The sequence below is a fragment of the Mauremys reevesii genome, linkage group 1 (assembly GCF_016161935.1).
Source record: "Mauremys reevesii isolate NIE-2019 linkage group 1, ASM1616193v1, whole genome shotgun sequence".
NCBI classification, from domain to species: Eukaryota; Metazoa; Chordata; order Testudines; family Geoemydidae; genus Mauremys; species Mauremys reevesii.
Window position 1 is genome coordinate 62,992,883 of NC_052623.1, and position 20,670 is coordinate 63,013,552.

At 39.7% G+C, this 20,670-nt stretch overlaps 1 protein-coding gene across 1 annotated transcript in view; it reads right to left on the reverse strand.

The window, feature by feature from the left end:
• Window positions 1-20,670, reverse strand: part of ITM2B (integral membrane protein 2B) — a 29,219-nt gene that overhangs the window by 4,691 nt on the left and 3,858 nt on the right. Inside the window, exons 2-4 of the mRNA XM_039491728.1 lie at window positions 6,481-6,609; window positions 4,374-4,580; window positions 1,807-1,917 (exon numbers count right to left, since the gene is read on the reverse strand). Of these exons, the coding sequence (XP_039347662.1) occupies window positions 1,807-1,917; window positions 4,374-4,580; window positions 6,481-6,609 (447 nt within the window). The remainder of the gene's footprint in view (window positions 1-1,806; window positions 1,918-4,373; window positions 4,581-6,480; window positions 6,610-20,670) is intronic.

The following is a 20,670-nucleotide window of genomic DNA, read 5'->3' on the forward strand; positions in this document are numbered from 1 at the left end:
ATTTAAAAGAATATAGAACATAAGAAAAACAGATTACTGTAGTTGAAGGAAATTCTACACTCTCACGTAAGTGCTTTAATTGCATACTACAGATGGGGAAAATCATAGCTATAAATTATTCTTGCAGCATATTTGTCCATATACATAGATGTACAGAGTTTAAAGCCAAAAGGGACCACTGGATCATTTAATTGGACCTCCTGTATATCACAAGCCATTAAGTTTCACGCAGTTTTATCTCTCTAATGATCCCACCTATTTGGAGTTGGCTAAAGTATATCTTTCAGAAAGGCATCTAGTCTTCCCTTGAAGAGATCAAAAGATGAAGAATCCAACACCTCCCTTGGTATTTTGTTTCAATAGTTAGTCACTCTCATTGTTAAAAATGTGTGTCTTATTTTGAATTTGTCTGGCTTTAACTTCCAGCCATTGGTTCTCATTAGGTTTTCTCCATTAAGTTAAAGACTCAAGGCTTAGCAGAATTCTGTTTATTTATAATTTGAACAGACAGTATCTAAGGTTTTCTTTAAGTTTTTATTTTTATCTATTTAAATTTTCACCGTCGTGGGAAATTATGGGAGTGTCCAACAATAATTATTTAACGACAATAAGCGTTGATTCAAATGTTTAAAGCTTTTTAACTGTTAAAACACAAATTGGCAATATCACATGTAAAATATACAAAGTAAATATCCTTAAAATCAGATTCTAATAGGTTTTCAAGCAGTATTTTTCTTACTTTGCCTATCTGCAAATTTTTTCATTGATGGAAATATTTTGCTTGGTTTGTGTGCGTGCTGAAATCAATGTTTACTGATAAAAATCTAATCCTTCCAAGTCTAACTGTAATCAAGTCACCTCTCAGTCTTCTTTCTGATAAACTAAACAAATTGAGTTCCTTACTTCTTTCAGTGGAGGGCACTTTTCTCCAGCCCTTGAATAAATTTTTTTGTGAAGACTAGAACTCTATAGAGTATCCCAGTATGAGCCTCACCAATGCCATGTACAGAAATAAAGTCACCTCTCTACTCCTACTCCTCAGTTTATACATACAAGGATTGCATTAGCCCTTTTTCCCCCACATCTTCACACTAGGATCTTATATTGAGTTGCTTTCCAGGGATGCAGTCCCCCATTCTGTAGGTCTAGATTGCATTCCTTGTTCTAAATGTATAACTGCATTTAGCTGTATTAAAATAAACACTTTTTGTTTGAATGGGCCCAGCTTACCAAGCGGGCCAGATCTTTGTATGACTGCCTTGCCCTCATCGTTATTTACCAGTCTGCCAATCTTTATGTCATCCGCAGATTTTATTAGTGATGACTTTATATTTATTTCCAGATCATTGATGAAAATATTGATTAGCATCAGACCTAGTACCGATCTTTGCAGAAACCCCCTTGAAACATCCCCATTCAAAGATTTCCCATTGACAACTACTTTTTGAGATCTGTCCGTTAGCCTATTCTTAATCCATTTAACATGTGCTTTATCAATACTGTATAGTGCTATTTTTTTAATCAGACTGTCATGCAGTATTAAGTCAAATGCCTCATAAAAGTCTAAGTACACTACATCTCTGCAGTTACCTTTAATCAACCAAATATGTAATCTCAAAGAATGACATCTTTCTCTATTCCCAAATCTGTAAGTCCCTTAAACTGAACTCCTCTGAAGATTTAAGTTCTTTAGTGAGGAGTTAACTTTTCGAAAGCACTTCTCACATGTGAACTCCAAGGCTTGTGAAAATATGAACATGTTTCTCTTTATTATATATAACAAAACCACCTGCAGTTCAACCATACCTTTATGTTGATCAGCAACTCCAAGAAATTTTTTGGTGGCATAACAACTGAAGTGTTCAGAGGAATCACATAGCACTTATCCAAGCTAAGGTCGAGGTAGGCTGTGAGTCTCTGGTGAAGAAATGCATATTCTAATCAAAATCATTTAAATAATTCTAGGGTTAGCAAAATTGTATTATGCTCAATTACTGTCATACTTGTTCTTCCTGTAAGCTGCAGTACTGTTAGTTATAAGGTGTGTTCTAATTTATCGAGTTTGGTGATGAGATACAAAGATAAAAGACAATCCTAATATCAGATTAGCTAGAACAGAAATTTCTGCAAGTCAATAGGTACTAGGTAGTTCAGACTTTTCAGTGCATCTGAGCTGTCTGAGGTTAAGTGCGGTATTTATTTAGTCTTGTTGCTTGTATTTTAAAATTTGAGGGAGAAATCTGAAAGTACAAATCTCCCTTTCAGAGTTCAGTGAAACATGACTGGAAGAGAACACACAATAGAAAATATCAGATGCTATACATAAAAATATTTTATTCTTCCAAAATACTGTGCAGTTGAAATGCTAGTTTACTGATATATTTGGGAAATACTAGCAACCTCAAAAATACAAAAGTGTCAAACTTGCAGAATCTACATTTTAAACCAGTAATTTATGGTCTCTGGATTATCCAAAGGGTAATATATTTGCAATAGTTTATTAAACTATAACGCTAACAGATTCTTGAACTAGACTGAAAGGTCTTGAGGCACCATTAACTAAATTGTTTTTGCTAAGGAAGTCCAATATATTATGTTCAAGTGTTCAGTCTTGCAACATCCAACATTTTTGTGAGTCACGTATTAAATACAAAGAACTAAGGGCCCCAATCCTGCAAACACTATTCAGCATAATGATTACTACTATGACTAGTCTATCTGTCAAAGTACTTATAGCAAAAGTTTGCAGCATTGGACCTTACGCTAACAAAGCATTAAGGCTTAAGAATAATGAAGTATAAAATGTGAGGTTCTTACAGTCACATTACATTTTATTTTCTATTGCTATTTTTTCCTCACACAGCTTCACGTTTCTTATAGCCTGATCCAATGCCTAATGAAATCAATAGGAATCTTTCTATTATCTTCAGTGGACATTGGATTAGGCCTTAAATGCATACTACAAAATATATTTATCACCTATAATATTTCTAAGGCTCCTCTCACCATGGTAGCACATCTGTGTAGGATTTGCATTATGCCAAGTTATCATTGCTGTGGGAAATACCTTTGTCTTTCCTATTTTTATTTTAATTATGCAACATTACTATTATACAGAATTGAAATGGGTGTTGAAGGTCAGACCTCACTTTGGTATATGAGGTGCCAGCCTTTATTTCTGTCATGCCAAGTAGAGAAAGTGTGAAGTGTGATGTGAAAGAAGCTCTGCTGCAAATCTTAACAAATATTTACTGAACATATTTAGAAATAATTTTTTCTAATCACATGATTATTTAACCAATGTTTTTCCCAAACTTGCTTATGGATGTTAGGCAAAATGAGCACTAACTATTAACTTCATGTTTAGACATGTTTGAGTTCCTACAAAAAGACCGTGGCAATGATTTTACACAGTAGAAAAGTGTTTTTCAGCCTTGCATAATGCAAAAATAGCTCAACAGTTTTTCCTCAAGCTTTGAGCAGCAGCAAGAGTCACATTTCAGTGAAACCAGGCGTGGACTATTTAAGCATAATGGGATAATTTTCAGAAAGCGGAAAGAAAGAAAATGGGTTTTTCCAACTAACTATGATCACTGAGAGAAAGCTGTAGCATTACAGAGATGTCTTGCAAAAATTTTACTACTACGATGTGCAACAAAGATACTTATTGACAAAAGATAGAATAAAAGTAGTGCTCAGTCATGCCTTTAAAAGCAGTGAGTGGCCTGCGGTGGAGGCAGAGTGCTTCCTGAGAGCTCCCAAATACCCAGGCTGGGGTCTGGCTGCTGCCATGCACCTTAAAGTGAATACAGAATGTACTGCCCTCCACCGCCCATCAGCCGTATCCTTGCCTTTTCACTGTCTCCTTTGGAATGGTTAGCTTCACTGAAAGCACTACTGGATGGTAGTCTTTGAGCTTAGGTGAATACGACTGTGAATATGACCAGCCCCTGCACATGGAATGAAGGCTTCTTCCACCCTACATTCATCACTACTGTTGCTGATCACAATATGGCTTCATGTATTTTCAGCAATAAGATTAAAATTTTCTTCACGTTCTTGTATTATGACAAGGAAATGGATGCGTTTGGGTTTTTTCCCCCTCTCTTTTCATGAACAAGAACACTTTATAAATGGTGGCTTACAGACGAGGAGAACAGCAAGATTATCATCAAATGTGCACCCTGTACACAAGGTTTAATAATTACTTCCAGTTTCTGAACACCAAAATACTGCAGAGCTCACACTTTCACACCAGTAAAATAACTGAAATAATTAGAAACCACACAGATTAAGTTGATTTAAAAAAAAGCATTTTGAAATTTTTTTTTGTTTTTAAATGCTTTCAAGGATTCTCGGCAGACGTTCCTTACCCGGTGGAAATCATGAACAATGTCTGCTGGATCACTGTCAGCAAATTCTGGGACAGGCACACTGATGAATTCAACATCATCCTCCTCAAGGATCTGAATGTTTTGCTCAATTGTCTGGTAGCGAGCTGCTGGAGCACGTGCATCAGACTCAGTCAGAGTTAAGTCATCTTCAATATATTTTATTCCACAGAAATACACACCACCTTGCTAAAAAATAAATAAAATAACCCCAAAACAAACAACATTTCAGCAAGTTTATAAAAAAATGTAAATGTGATCAACTACTATGCAAGCTTCCTCAGATATCGATGTCACCGCACCTTAAACTCTACTCTACACCCACATGGCTCTTCCATTCTCAAACTTCTCCTGAGCAGACACTGTCCATCATCAAGCCATCATTATGCCAATTTATTTAATTCATAAGCCTACACTGGATCAATTTTAGACAACACAGGTCTTCTACATAGCTTGAGTAAGAGATTAAGGGCCTAGAGTGAAATCCTGGCCTCTCTGAAGTCAATCGGAATTTTGCCATTGACTTCAGGGAAGCCAGGATTTCATACCTGGTTTTTAACCTGGCCTTACATTTGCACTAACAAATTACTGCAGGTACAAATAAGACATGCATACCTCTAATTACATTATTTGTGAGCAGAATAAGGTACTTAAAAGTTTTCATGCCTAAACTTGTGCTTACAAATTGTAGTATTCAATAATCAGGTCCTTGAATATTATATTTGATTATGTTTTATGTTCTAGCCTAAATCCTTTTTAATTCATTTATTCTGACTATCCAAAACATGTTCAGGAAGTCCTTTATAATCTGGAAAGTTTCCTAGATTTAAGACTTTTTAAGTTTGTTTATAAATGAATTCATTTCTGATATTTTAAACTACAGCTGTCTTCACTCACAAGCTGTAGCCTGTCAGCTATATACGTTATTTGCAGTATGACCACTCTCACCTGAGCTAGGCTAACTCCAGAGGCGTTAACTTTGGTGTAGATAACTCAAGCTAACACTGTAGTGCAGACAAGCTCTTAGACTTGCTCCTGGTAACCATAATATAGCTTACATCACTCTGAATTTCATCTACTGAATCTGATAAAGTCTAAATTGGTACAATTCACAGAGAAAGCCAGGATCCAGAACAGAACAGCAAGAATAGAACAGAAAGGTATAAGAAGATGCAAGTTAAATTAGACCCCTCCAGCTCCTCTGTGCTATTTGATCAGTTTAGACTTCTGTAGACATTAGCAAATGGATGTAAATAGGTTCAAAGGATCAGGTGTCTGGAAATCAGGCTGTCAGGGAATGGGATTTTCCTGGGAACCCTCCACGCACAGATCTTGCCCCTCCCACAAATAGAGAGGAGGAGTGTCAGCTGCCGCCATGGCACTGTTTCCCACCCTTGGCCAAACACAGTGTGCTCCACATGGCTGGAGTCTGTTTCGGGGGTGGGGAGGGATTGGATATTAGGCAGACAGACACATTAGCTACCCCCATCAGCCCCATGAAATTCAGGGTCTGTATTATCATAATTCCCACAGAATCCCCATGAAGTCACAGGGGTGTCCCTTGTAGCAGAGCTCCAATGGAACTGCATTGCCAGGGAGCCAGAGCCAATGCAGGGTGTAAGGCCTCTGTAGAGATAGCTCTGGAGTCCTGCAGATCCCAGGTTTAGGGGCTTGCTCAATGGCCTACTTCACAGGAGGATGGGGGCAAACCGCTCTCCCCAACTAAACAATAGGGGAGAATTCTGTGGAATTTCCTGCCCCAGAAGTCTCTCTGAGTGTTTCCTGTGGGAGCAATAATCTGGCCCTAGGAGTCTTATACCACCTTACACATTCCCTCTGAATCTGGTCATACGTGGAGGAGAGTAATTTATCCCAGAGTGAAACTGCCAAAGACACCACTCTTCATGAATTCCCAAATGGCCTATCAAAGGAGGAGGACTGAAAATAATTTCTGAAAAAGCTATACATCCAGCCCTTAAACCTATAGAAGAGTAAATGTGAACAGAGAGAACCAGTAGCACTCTCTCGCTCATTCTCTACTAAACGCAGTGCATACAGTCCTTTACTACACAAAATGTATTTAGCTTACCTGGAATGCAAAATATTTGTACAGATAGGCACCACCAAGTATCACACCAGCAAGCATAAAAGCCACTCCAAAGCACATACACCAACACCAAGCTCTCCTCTGTCCAACAGGCACCACAGCTTCAGGGTCCTAGAAACATATCAAAGGGAAATTGTCAACATAACATTCCAAAAGACACAAAAGATTGTGGATGTACCTGTCTATTTAGTGCAAACATTTCCAGCATCATTAGAAAATATTGGGTAATTTTATTTCATATTTGGAAAAAAATACTTTAAACTTATTCCACGTTAAGGTTTACAGCAACACCACCTATGGTGAGATTATGATGAGATAAAAACAGCTATAAATGCCGCAACCTCTTACTGCCATCTTCTTGGGCTGACCCATCAACTGGTTACTAACGTCAAAAGCATACAAGCTGAGGAGTCATGGGGAGAGTTCAGGAATGGTGAAGTCATTTGATTCATCATTTCTCTCACAGCTGAGCTTTTCACAGGTTGTGTCCAGAAAAGTATCCATTTTTAGGTTAATTTTTGTGAAACAATAGCATGTAAGGGACCTGGATTCAGAAGAAGCATTAGGACACACTTCAGGATGGTACAATTTAAGAGATTTGAGGAATAAGAAGCTTAGGGCAAAATCTGGCCCCGTGATATACGACTGTGATAGGTGAAGAAGAGGGAAATGCATACTAGAACTCTTTTGAGCAACAGATTGCCAACTAAGGCAGTAGCCAGTAGCCTATACTACCAGCACAACAGAGCATTGTTAGGCCCCACTTTGTACATACCGTGCTACATGTGAGGGATGCACAATGGTCCTCTTTGGAGCAGTAGTAAGGAGTACCATATCATGCATTTCCTCATCAAGCCATCTGAAGCTGGTGCTTGCAGGAGGACACCTATGTCTATATCACATGATCAACATCTGGTCATATGTGGAGGAGAGTAATTTATCCCAAAGTGAAACTGCCAAAGACACCACTCGTCATGAATTCCCAAATGACCTATCAAAGGACGAGGACTGAAAATAATTTCTGAAATTCAGCCATTTGCATTTGGGGGGAGGGATAGCTCAGTGGTTTGAGCCTTGGCCTGCTAAACCCAGGGTTGTGAGTTCAATCCTTGAGGGAGCCACTTAGGGATCTGGGGCAAAAATTGGTCCTGCTAGTGAAGGCAGGGGGCTGGACTTGACTCAATGACCTTTCAAGGTCCCTTCCAGTTCTAGGAGATAGGTATATCTCCAATTTATTTTATTTTATTTAACACCTTTCACTTCCCTCATTTCTGCATAATTCAGATAAATGACGGCAGGATTTTGCCCTTGGTTTCTTAGGCTACATCTACACTGCCAAAAAACATCTGTAGCAGCAAGTCTCAGAACCCGGGTCTACAGGTTCAGGCTTGCACTATGGCACTACAAATAGCTGTGTAGATGTTCCCACTCAGTCTGGAGCTTGGGCTCTGAAACATCCACCTCCTCAGGTTATAGAGACGAAGCTCCAGCTGAGCAGGAACATCTACACCGCTATTTGTAGTGCCACAGTGTGACCTGAGAGACTCTGCTGGGGAGTTGGGGTTTTTTGCAGTGTAGGTGTACTCAGAGTCTAACCCTTTCCAATCCATAACACTGACAGATAAATATCAGAGTTTGCACCAGCAGAAAGTAATTCACTATACCATTCCTACTGGAGACAACAAGAAATCATGACAGTCAGGAAGACCGAAAATAGTAGTGAAAAATAAAAGTGGAAAAACTCTAGACACCTCGTTTGCTAAGAGGAAGAAAAAGTTTTGCTTTAGAGTGATGGATATGCTCTTATATTTCAACAGATACTTTTCATGGCTTTTGGGTTTGTTTTCAGAGGACCCCAGGCAATTATTACAACAAGCTGTTATAGTATTTAATAACTAAATAAAATGTTGAATTTTTAAACATCAAAGTTCTAATTGTAACCTATTCTCTATGTTGTTTTAATAGTGGTGTACAAATCAGTCACTCGCAATATATAGCAAGCTTCCATACCCACTTTTCTGCAAGGTGACAGCTGTCAACAGCAGGTTAGAAGCATTAACAGGATCAAAACTTGTCAAAAATAATTCACAGCTTATGCTTCATTAATAAAAAAGCTTTTTATATTAACTTGCAGAGTGCTGCAAGAAGCAAAATAAGTGTATCTTTCTTTTGGCAGGTTTTCCATTTATTACAGCTAGATATATCACTGGTTTCTGTTCCAAATACAGAACACTGTGAGCTCCTGGAAGATGCATTCTCTTGACCTGAAATGTAGGCGTTATAAACATAAGCTATTATCAAACCTTCTAGACCAATACAAATGTTCCTATGGAAAGCATAAACAAATTCTAACTGAAGCAGAGTTTTTAAACTGATAAAAATTCCCCTGCAGCATTTGCAAGGTAAGCACTGTAACCTCTGTGCTAATACAGAAGACCCTGAAAGTGAAAATGGCTAGAAAACAGTATTAAAAATGAAACTGACTCACCACAGCATAAACAGTGAAATGTAGGTAGCAATTTTAAAAATCCTTTCAGTTTTAATTGTTAATTATCTAAGGATTTTTTTCATTAGCTACATGATTTTTAAACTGACATTGTTCCTTCAAGTGAAAGGCCGGGGATGAAGTTTAATGCAATTGAATTACCATGGGTATTAAGTTTCAGGTCAGTTTCTGATTCACTGTGGATTCTTCAGTCAAGTGTGTTCAATTATAACTCTAAGTCAGGTAAAGCAAGGATTTTTATTATTTTTATATTGTCCCTGTACTAGCAGGTAATTTCATATTCCAAGACTTTTCAAAACTATGAAGGACATCTACATACAACTTTTTTTTTTAAATGCTGCCATTGAAATTGTTGTAGATTAATGAGGAAAATAGACAGCAAATGAGAATTCAACACTCAGGAGAAAGGGATATTACATAAAAAGTTTAGCATATCCTTATTTTTAAATTTTCTCAAAACAAACTGATACTTAAGTTTGTTTTAAAGAGAGTAGGGGGGAAATCCAAACAGCACTGAGAGAGAACAGTCACTTGTTTATAGAAAACAAAGAATATTCCAAAATAGCTATTCAATTCAATTGATATAACAATGAAAAAACTGTGGAGGAGGATTTTACATTATGTACAACTATCCCCTAGGAATTGGACTTAGACCACAAACTAATTTCTCATACACCAAAAGAACCTCCAAATAGATTGAAATTACTTTCAAACTCCTTCCAAGATAGTGTGAAGTTAAAACAGGTGTTATTAATATTCCTAACCTAAATATTTTTGCTTTGATGTATGAATGATAGATGTAAACTGAACAGTCAATACATTCCCATAATCCTTCAATGTATAATCGCTACCATATATACTCGTTCATTAGCCCGTTTGTTTATAAGCCGACCTCCCAAGATGGTTAGGTAAAAATAGCAGAAACTGTATGACCCTTTCATAAGCCGACCCTATATTTCAGGGGTTGGCAAACTTTAGCTCCTGGCCGTCAGGGTAAGCCACGGACGGGTTGGGACGTTTTGTTTACTTGGAGCGTCTGCAGGCATGGAGCGCCTCAGCTCCCTTTGGCCACGGTTTGCCAATGAAAGCTGAGGGGCTCCATGCCTGCAGATGCTCCAGGTAAACAAAACAACAATGTATCAGATATTAAATTCAGTGATTCCATAGAGTTTAAAATCATCAAATTTTGGTGTAGACCCATTTATAAGCCAACCCTCGCTCTTTGATGCAACACTTTTTTACCAAAAATATTCAGCTTATGAACTAGTATATACGGTAAGTATTATTATTTGTGAATACATGTCTAGCAATGCTGTACTAAGATATTTCACATGTATGAATTGATTTGTAGCACTAATTTGCTCACAATCTGTTGCCAATTTTAGTGCACAGTTTCAAGTACAGTTTGCTTATTATTTAGGATAGCACATGAGATTATCACATCTCAGTATAGCTAAACCACAAGTATCAGGCAACACTGAAAAACATTCTCTGTTAAATTAATGAATAATATTGATCTAATTTCCCTTTTTGAAGTGGATAATTACATACATCAATTAGGTCTTAAATGGAAGCACTTAATATTTATAGTTTTGGTTATGTATAATTTCATTAATCCCACAATGCTAGATTATTGCTTGCTACACTATGACCAAGTGAAGTTCCTGGAACACAATACCGTTTATGCTAAACTAGAATGACTCAAGAGCAAATTGCATCTCCCTGTTCCGGAATAGACCCCTGCACCTCAGGATCAATACACCTTGAATACGAAATGGTGTTGTTGATGCCTACCCTCTGTTAGGGTGGTTCCTGCTTTGAAAGGGAAGCATTCATTTAGAGCAGTGGTTCCCGAACTTTAACAACCTGTGAACCCCTTTCACTAAAATGTCAAGTCTCGTGAACCCCCTCCTAAAAATGAATATTTCCAGGGATTTTCTCCTTTACTTGAGTATAAATTATAAAAGCAGTGATCTTGGAAATATAATTTTTATGACAAGATTATTACACGGTATTTATTATTATTAATCATTGCAGTATTTTTATTACATTATGAAAATGGCAACACTTCCAAGATCTCACTTTCAAGCTTGTATCACTTTGAATAAGCCTGTTATAAGACAAGGCTTCTATGTTTCATCAAGGAGTATCAGATTTGAAACAGCATGAAACAGCATGAAGCCAACTCAAAGAGTTCCTCCTACACAGGCATTCAGGTCTTGAGCAGTCCAGGCAAACAACACATGTTACAACAAAGCCTAAACTTGTTCTTCATAATAATTTTAAAAACAATACTAGCTGCTTATTTAATTTTAAAAACAGCAAAAAATATCCACCTCCCTTTCCATTTCTTATAAGGAGTCTTGACGTTTAAATCTCCTCACGGTTGCTTTGCTTTGATCTGCTTATCTCTTGGAAGTCCAGGGGCTCCGGGCTGCTGGCCCTGTGCTGCCTGGGGTCCCTAGGGACAGCTCTGTCCACCATTAGGAAATTTTTTCCCCCCCGAGAACCCCCTGTAACACTGCTTTTATAATTTATACTCAAGTAAAGGAGAAAATCTCTGGAAATATTCATTTTTAGGAGGGGGTTCGCGAGACACAACATTTTAGTGAAAGGGGATCCCGGGCTGTTAAAGTTTGGGAACCACTGGTTTAGGTCCTGTAATAGAGATGAGTCAGTTTATGCACTGACTTACCATCCTCTCCAGCAACCCCTAAGTAGTAAATGCCCATGGGATCAGAGCTCAGAAATACACAGTACAGGCCCATGCGTTGTACTGATAGCAATCTCAAACTATTATTTTAGTTTCCAGAATCTCAGCTCTCATAAAAAAGAATTAAGAGTACAGGTAAGCCTCTAAAGTGTCATGGATGGGAAGAAAACCCCAAAAATGTCACATAGTTTAAGTTACTAAGTTTAATATGTACAAATACTCTCTTGCTCTTTTCAGTTCAGCTTCTAGTGCTTCTGCATTTTGTTCCAGTATACGTATAAAGATTCAACAGCACCAAGTTAACATTTAGGGTAACTTTTCTAAATTCTAAGAGGACAGCTCCTAGGAGGAGCACTCAAGACAAAGATATTCCTAGGTTGGATAATCTCATGGGGATTTACGGGTAAATCTTCCCCTTCTGTGAACTTTTGTACAAGAGTAGAACATACTGGCTTACAATAGTAAACGCTTACAATTTGTTTCATGCTTAAGGTACACACCCAGCCAGCTCACATTCCAAAAATTATGACAATCAGGCCTTTATTTCTCTAAGTAAATTAGGGATGCATCGCAGAAATACACTTTCATCCATTTATGCAGGAACATTCAATTGAGTATTAGCCTGCCTAAAGCAAACATGATGTGCCATGAAGAATTCATCAAGGTTTGTGATCAGCAAGCAATTACCCAAAAGATACTAACCCATATTTAAAGTAGCTATGGTGAAGACAAAAATGAGATTCAAAATAAATTTTATAAATATTTCTGCTTCAAAAGTGCCACATATTGCCTTTGATCTGCACATAAATCAGACACAGTATATGGTCCAAAGTTTACTAAAAGGATTTTTACATCATAATACACAAACAGGCCATAATTATCTATCTGAAAATTGAATCTATATAAAGGGCTAACATTTGTGTGGGCAGAATGACACTTCCCGCTTAGAACATGTTCAAAACTGTTTTCTTAGGAAGGTCCTTGGTGTTCCACTTTACTTACACAGTCCCATGGTGTGTACTAAAGTAGGTTGTACATCCTTGGATGCTAAATTTGAGTAATTGGGCTTTTAAGTAGTGAGGTGGGGGAGAAAAATAATTAAATTAGTGATGGATAATAGACTCCCCAAAAAGTGTTTGTTAATAAGGGAAGCTAATAGTACATCAAAATATAAAATTGGCCAAAGGTTGTTTAAGACAAAGGTGCAGGATGAATTGAATAAAGGATGCTGACCTATACTGACTCTATACTGACCTATACCTACTCTACATAAGTGTTAAAATTACACAAGGTGCAGAGCAATGGAGAATCAATCGTGCCCTACAAGTGTAATCCTTCAACTCTCACCCATGTGAGTATCCTTACTTATGTGAGCAGTCCCATGGACTTCTCATGAGAGGGTTTCAGAATCAGGTCCTAAGAGAATAACTGCTAAGAATGAGGACAGGAAAAGAAACCCCAAAACGGGGAAACTAAGCAGTCCATAATGACTGAAAATGACCACTGACTCATTTAAAGTTAAGAGGAATATTTGTAATTCATTTCGCTCTTACAGGGAAATACAAAAGAAAAATGTTAAAAATGGTTTTGAAAGTTCTGCCTTAACTGGACAAAATAAGGACTTCAGAATTACAACATCCTAGTGTGCCTAGCAAGCATAGCAATTGGAGAAGTAACCACATAATATAAGTCTACATACAGCACTTAAAAGATTATAAATGATCCATAGTAAATGAAAAAGTATTAAAAGCCAGAATATTTTTATATATACCCAGAATGTTGAAGTGTCTCCCTTGTATACTATTATATACTCAACTTTAACATTTTGTTGACCTAGGTTTTGTGTTGAATTTCCTCAAGTATTCTAAGAAAGAAAAAAGTTTTGATGCAATAGTTTACATATTTCAGTGTGGTTTGTAATATAGTGATTACCAGTTCAAATAACCACACCCATTATTTATATTATATTCGGCAATATGTACTAGATTTATACTTATTTTGTTAAAAATTGGAAGTTATAGTGGATATCATTTAAAATTTATTTTAAAAAATTGTATTTAACCATTCTTAAATTAAATAACCTGATATTTTTTGCCAAGTGTGAAAATCAATATTTTCCCTCATTCATTCTTTGATTACTCAAAATTGACTAAAGAGTTTCACTAAACTTCCAATAAATAGAGAATATAAACTTTTGGACTAAACTTAAGTGTGAAAATTTCAGTTAAAAGTTGAACTTTTTTAGGTGTATTATACAGTATTCTGGAGTATTCTGTAAATAGAGGTTTAGCTAGAAAGTGCCTATGCTACATAAAACACAATCTTGCTACTGGTCTTTACTATCCTTGGTAAGTTTAGTCCTTCTCTCTACATTACTTTTGTCATCCTACTTGCATATTTATTCTTGAAATATATCCAGACTTCCTTCTGATACTTGTCTAAGTCTCTCAGACATTAGTGTTAATGGAATGCTATGTGGGTTGAATATCCACATCTTCGATAGTCAAGCACTGATGACCCCTTTATCCTAGAGACCTCCCTAATATACTACACATAAATCACTGAGTCTCAGAATTTCTGAGTTCTATTCTTGGCTCTGTCACAGACGGAGAGATTTTGGACAAGTTATAAACACCGTGCCTCAGTTTCTCCATACATAACATGGAGTTAGCAAGGCTTCTCTATATTATATTATGTTGAGATTGTTAATTCACTAATACACCTCTACCCCCGATATAACGCGACCCGATAGAACACAGGTTTGCATACAACACCGTAAAGCTCTGACACGCTGCTCTGAGTAGCGTGTTACGGGTGTCAGGCCAGGCCGGGGCTTAGGGGCTTGATAAGGGGCAGAGGGTCTCGGGGTGGTCAGGGGCTCCCCTTACCCAGGGACTGGGGGGCAGGAGCTGTGGGAGGGCACCTTTGGGGGCCCCGCAGTCCAAGAGTGGCCCAGGGGATTAGCGAGGGGCCGGGAGCAGCCCGCTCCACTTCCCTCACTCCAGCCCCAGCCGTGTCACTTGTGGGAGGGGGAAGGGATCCCCCCGCACTCACCAGCAGCGGAAGCTGAGCAGCCCAGCCCCAGCCCGCTCCACTCTGCCAGCTCCCAGCCGCAGCGCTCCGCTTCCCACCACAAGTGAGTACGGGGGGCGTCCTTTCCCCAACCTCCCTGCACTCACCTGCAGCGGGAAGCGGAGCACCACGGCTGGGAGGTGGCAGAGTGGAGCGGGCTGGGGCCGCATTGCTCCGCTTCCCGCCGCCAGTGAGTGCAGAAGGCGTTCTTTCCCCAACCTCCCCGGCGGTGGGAAGCGGAGCAACCCAGCCCCAGCCAGCTCCACTCCGCCAGCTCCCAGCCATGGCGCTCCGCTTCCTGCTGCAGGTGAGTGCAGGACCTTTCCTCAGCTGACCCCCAACAACACGGCTGGGGCCGGGGCAAGGAAAGTGGAGCAGGCTGGGGCCACATTGCTCCGCTTCCTGCCGCAGGTGAGTGCGGGGGGCATCCTTTCCCCAACCTCTCCGCACTCACCGACGGCGGGAAGCAGAGCACTGTGGCTGGGAGCTGGCAGGGTGGAGTGGACTGGGGCTGCCCCGCTTCCTGCTGCTGCCAGTTAGTGCCTGTCAGAGGGCGGGGAGGGATGGATAGGGGTTGGAGCAGTCAGAGGACAGGGGGGTTGGGTAGGGGGTGGGATCCTGGGGGTGATTAGGGATGGGGGTCTGTGGAGGGGGCAGTCAGGGAACAAGGAACTGGGGGGCAAAGCAAGTTTGATGTAACGCGGTCTCACCTATAACGCGGTGAGATTTTTTGTCTCCCAAGGACCACGTTATATCGGGGTAGAGGTGTATTGGTAAAGCAAATCTTTGGATGGAAAGTATCAGTAGCGCAAAGTAGTATTAAGAGTATCATACCTAACAGTTGGGTTGAAGGGCTTAGATTTAATCAACTTCTACTTCCAACGTAAATTTTTATAATAGTTTCTAAGGGGCTTCATTGAAATGGGACTGCTCATATGTTCAAAGATGAGCATATGCTCAAGTGCTCTGCCAGATCAAGGCCAGAGTGCTTAGCACCCTGCAGAATCAAGCCCTTTATGAGCTCATTGTGGTGGCTATTTTTGCTTTATACTTTTGCTAAATAACAAGAGGATTTTCTACAACTACAAATGTTGAACAGGTGAATTAATCAAACAGCATCACACACAGCAGCTTTGCAAAATTCAGCTTGTCCAACCACTTGGAGTAAGCAACTTCTGTTTTGAGCAGCAAACAAAATATCAGTATAGTATTTCAGTCTACTCCTGGGGGAATTCTGCACACATGAATATTTTATTTTTTTGTGCAGAAAAAAACTTCTGTGGAAATGTTGCCACCGTTCCACCTTTTGCCCACCAGAGGGCGCTGTGGCGCAAGAACAGCTGCAGCTCCCAGCAGAAAATAACTTCTGCAGTTCTGCCTTTTGCCCACCAGAGTGCGCTGTGGCAATATAACACAGCAGCAGCTCCCAGCCAGCTAGGTAAGAGAAAAAGCCTGCCTTCTTCGCAGGACCTGTCAGGCCAAATCAGGATACAGGGGCTATGGGGAGACAGACAGCATGGGGCTGCTGAGGGGTCAGACTGGGGCTCATAAGGGCTAGTGGGGGAGGACAGACTGGGGCAGGAGCTGAATGGGAGTGGAAGCACAGGAACGCATGGTGATGGGGGAGGGGGTGCAAGCTACATAGGGACAGAGGGTGGCTGATTGGAGGCAGAGAGACACATGGGGACGGGGGAGAGGGGACAGGGACATATAGGGACAGGCTAGATGGAGGCACAGAGCCACATGGGGATGGGGTGCAGGGCCATATATTGATCGGGGGAGAGTGTGTAGGAACACATGGGGACAGGGGCAGGTATGCCTGACTGAATGTGAGAGGCTACAGGTCACACAAGGTCTGCATGGGGAAAGCTCCCTAACAATCCCTCCCCACCAGCGGTGGCTCCAGGCACCAGCGCTCCAAGCACGTGCCTGGGGCGGCAAGCCACCGGGGGGGGCGGTGCCTGCCGGTCCCTACGAGGGCGGCAGTCAGGCAGCCTTTGGCGGCGTGCCTGCGGGAGGTCCGCCGGTCCCACAGCTTCGGCGGCAGTTCAGCAGCGGGTACACTGAAGCCGTGAGACCAGCAGACCTCCCGCAGGCAAGCCGCCGAACCTGCGGGACCGGGGACCTCCCGCAGGCAAGCCACCAAAGGCTGCCTGACTGCCATGCTTGGGGTGGCAAAAAAGCTAGAGCCGCCCCTGCTCCCTGCCCCTTCCCTAAAAAAACCTGTTCCATACTTTTCCCACCCATATCCAACAACCCTTCAAGTTCACACCCAGGCTCTTTCCCGGCAATTTACTTCCCTCTCCCTCAGCTTCTCCATTACCTCCGGCACTCCCAAGCCTTTGCACTGCTTCTGAGGGGTGCAGGAAATATGGTTCTGTATTATAGTTTAAATGTATTATTACTCAGAGTTCTGTATTAATATGCCTAGCAAGGAATCTATTGGTCAAAAAACATTTCCTGCATCTTTTTTGTTGTCAGTATTGTTACAGACTTACTTGCTAACAGGTATTTTGAAATAAAATGACCAAATATAACAGAAACTGGTGTGATTATATTGTGTTATTTTGACAAATAAAATAAGCAGAATTTTAATATATTGTGCACAGAATTTTTAATTTTTTGTTGCAGAATTTTTAGGCACAGAATTCGCCCAGGAGTAACCGTCATGTTAAGGGTGGGAAAGTAAATTATTGTCCCTTGGCTGGCAATTTTTCATGCTAATTTTGTATGGCTGCTAGACAGAGGAATCTTGCTACTAGATGTGGCATGGTCCACTGAGAGTGAGGAGACCTGGGCCTTATTTCAGAGTCTGTCGCTGACACACTGTGTGACCATGAGCCAGATGCTACATCCATTAAAGTCTGTTGCAAAACTTTCATTTCAAACCCCTGGTATTTCTCGCTTCTATTTTGGTTTCCCTATCTGTAAAATTGGGAATGATATATAGCAGGGGTCAGCAACCTCTGGCACGCAGCTCGCCAGGGTAAGCACCCTGGCGGACCAGGCCAGTTTGTTTACCTGCTGCTTCGGCAGGTTTGGCTGATCGTGGCTCCCACTGGTCGCAGTTCGCCGTCCCAGGCCAATGGGGGTGGCGGGAAGCCGCGGCCAGCACATCCCTTGGCCCGCGGCGCTTCCCACCACCCCCATTGGCCTGGGACAGCGAACCGCGGCCAGTGGGAGCCGCGGTCCGCCGAACGTGCCATCGCGGCAGGTAAACAAACTGACCCGGCCCGCAGAGGGTGCTTACCCTGGCGAGTCGCGTGCCAGAGGTTGCCGAGCCTGATATACAGTTTTGTAACGTGCTTTGAGTCTATAAATGAAAAGCACATTAATTCACGCTCAGGATAAAAAGCACTACATAAGTAGTAAGGTAATTAATGTTGTATTAATAACTTGCACCTGTGACGGGGTAATCCAATGCAATGTACAGAATTTTGCTAGTCATCAAGTGAAAAAAAAATTATATAAAAAGGTAATGCATCACTAAATTACTTCAGCATTTATTCTGTCAATTGTAGTTTTGTTTTTAATTACGATACTTTATAATGTTCTTGCAAGTACACTGTAATACATATTTATGTAAAAATTAGTCTTAGCAATGCAAAAAATTACTACAGAAAACACTGCTGAGAAATATGGAGAGAAAGTGTTTTTGTACACATTTAAGTGTCTATAGTGTTTGTCTACTATATATCAATTATATACAGAGCCTGCAAGTATACCATTAATGCTACTTTATTAAATTTCCAAAGAGTAATCAAAAATATTATTGGATCCAAAATAAATATTAACAGCATTTCTCCGAAAAGCCAAATGCTAAGTAAGCACCACCAGAATATAACAAACAAATGATGTGCTATTGGAAAGGAAAAAACAAAATCATGAAAATAGTGAAATATTTATCTGTTTATAAGATTTGGTTGAACATTTTTTTTTACAGAGCAGTTTTCCACTGGAAAATTAAGTTTCTTTGAAATCAAAGCATTTCACAGGAACATGTCAATTTGGAAGAATTTTTTCAACAGGAAAAGTCAAAACAAATCATTTTGACTCTCTAATTTTAATACAGTAAAAAATGTTTCATAATGACACGGTAAAAGTTTCAATTTCATTTTTATTTGTTTCAACTTTTATATATTAAACTAGTAATTGTATTATACTCTATTTAACTTTATAAATTATAATTATATGTATATTTATGCTTTTGACTTTATCAAAATAATATGATTTGATAGTTTCAAACTGAAGTTTTCTGGAACTTTTGTTTTGCAGGAAATTTCAGCTTTTCACTCTGGTTCAACAAAGTTTCAAGTGTTAGAATTTCTCACAGAACAGCAACTGCAGATTCTGAACAGCTCTACTATTTACAGAGTACATTATATAGTTGTATAATGTTTACATTGAAGCAAAGTTCTTTAAAGCTTATTAGGAAAATATATATACACACATCAAAAAGTGTACTTAGGGATATGATAGATCGGTGGTTTTCAACCTTTTTTAATTTTCAGGTCCCTACAAAATTTCAAATGGAGGTGCAGACCCCTTTGGTAATCTTAAAACAGTCGGCGGACCTTCAAGGGTCTGCGGACCATAGGCTGAAACCGCTGTGATAGAACATGTGTGAATGTTTGTAGAAACATGCATTTCAAAATTATTTTATGTCATCACCTGTAATGGCACATTATAGTACAATGCATGTTATTTTTCTAAGCACTGCATAGTGTAAGGGCATATCTACTTATGGGAACACTATTTATATAAACATAATTTTATGCAAAAAACAGTCCTCCAAATACATTTGAGAGGAAAAAAAAAAAACTTACCCAAGTATCAGTTTGTTAATCTGACAACAGAGAAGATACTTAGAAATAGTCTATGTAAAACAATTTTCTGTCTGCCCATGTATCCTCCCTTCCATGTACTGAATTGATTTATCCTGAAATGGCATTCATGTACATCAACATTATTTTGTGGCTGGTAAGAAAAACAACTGCCAAGGTACTTATTGTGGTAGTGTGGTACAAATATCTTGTTTAAAATATAATATCAGTGTACTGGAAATGAGGGAAACAGTATTTCACCATCGCAAAGTTTCATATTTATCATTCAAGTCAGGAAGAGATTTAAAACCAGAGAAACACAAAAGGAAGTGAGATATGGACCGTTTCCAAGAGCTCCTCTGCTCCAATATGTTCATTTCTACTGCTTGAAGAAAGATTTGCAACCAATGTTCCCAGCTCAAGGTCAGAAAGTTCAAGAAATGAATCCCAAGTTTCCAAGCTATACCATGAACTGCAATTGTTTTAGGTAGCGTTCCAGTGAAACAAGTTTTGGTTGTTTTTTTTGTTTTTGTTCTTTTTTAATTTGTAATTACTTTGTGTGTATTGTTCACTCAATTGTTGGCAACACCCTCAAAGGAGCTTTAGAGGCAATTGTGCTAAGACCATCATGATGATGTTTTTAAGCAGGTATATTATGTAATCAGTAGTATAGATGACCATGCAAGAATTTACCTCAAAGGGTGGAAACTAGCCATTCATTTCCCTTTACTCCCTTTCCCAAGAATCTCAAAGTTAAAATAAATCTAAGATTCCTCATGCAGAAAAACTTTGTTAATGTAAAAAAATCAACTACCTTGCCCCTCCCTCCTGCACTCATTCGAGGACGGATGAACCTATATGGCCAAATAAGGAAGCAAGAAACATTTGCACATCCTTTGGACCTGAACTGGAAGGTTAGTTATTTTCTTTTGAGGTCTGGGACAAGTTCAGTAACACCCCCACCAAAACAGTGGGAGAGGAAGAGGGAAGTCAGCCTGCTCCAATTCTCTCTCTCATTCTCTTTAGTACTGGCACCCTAAAATACACAGCAGACAAAT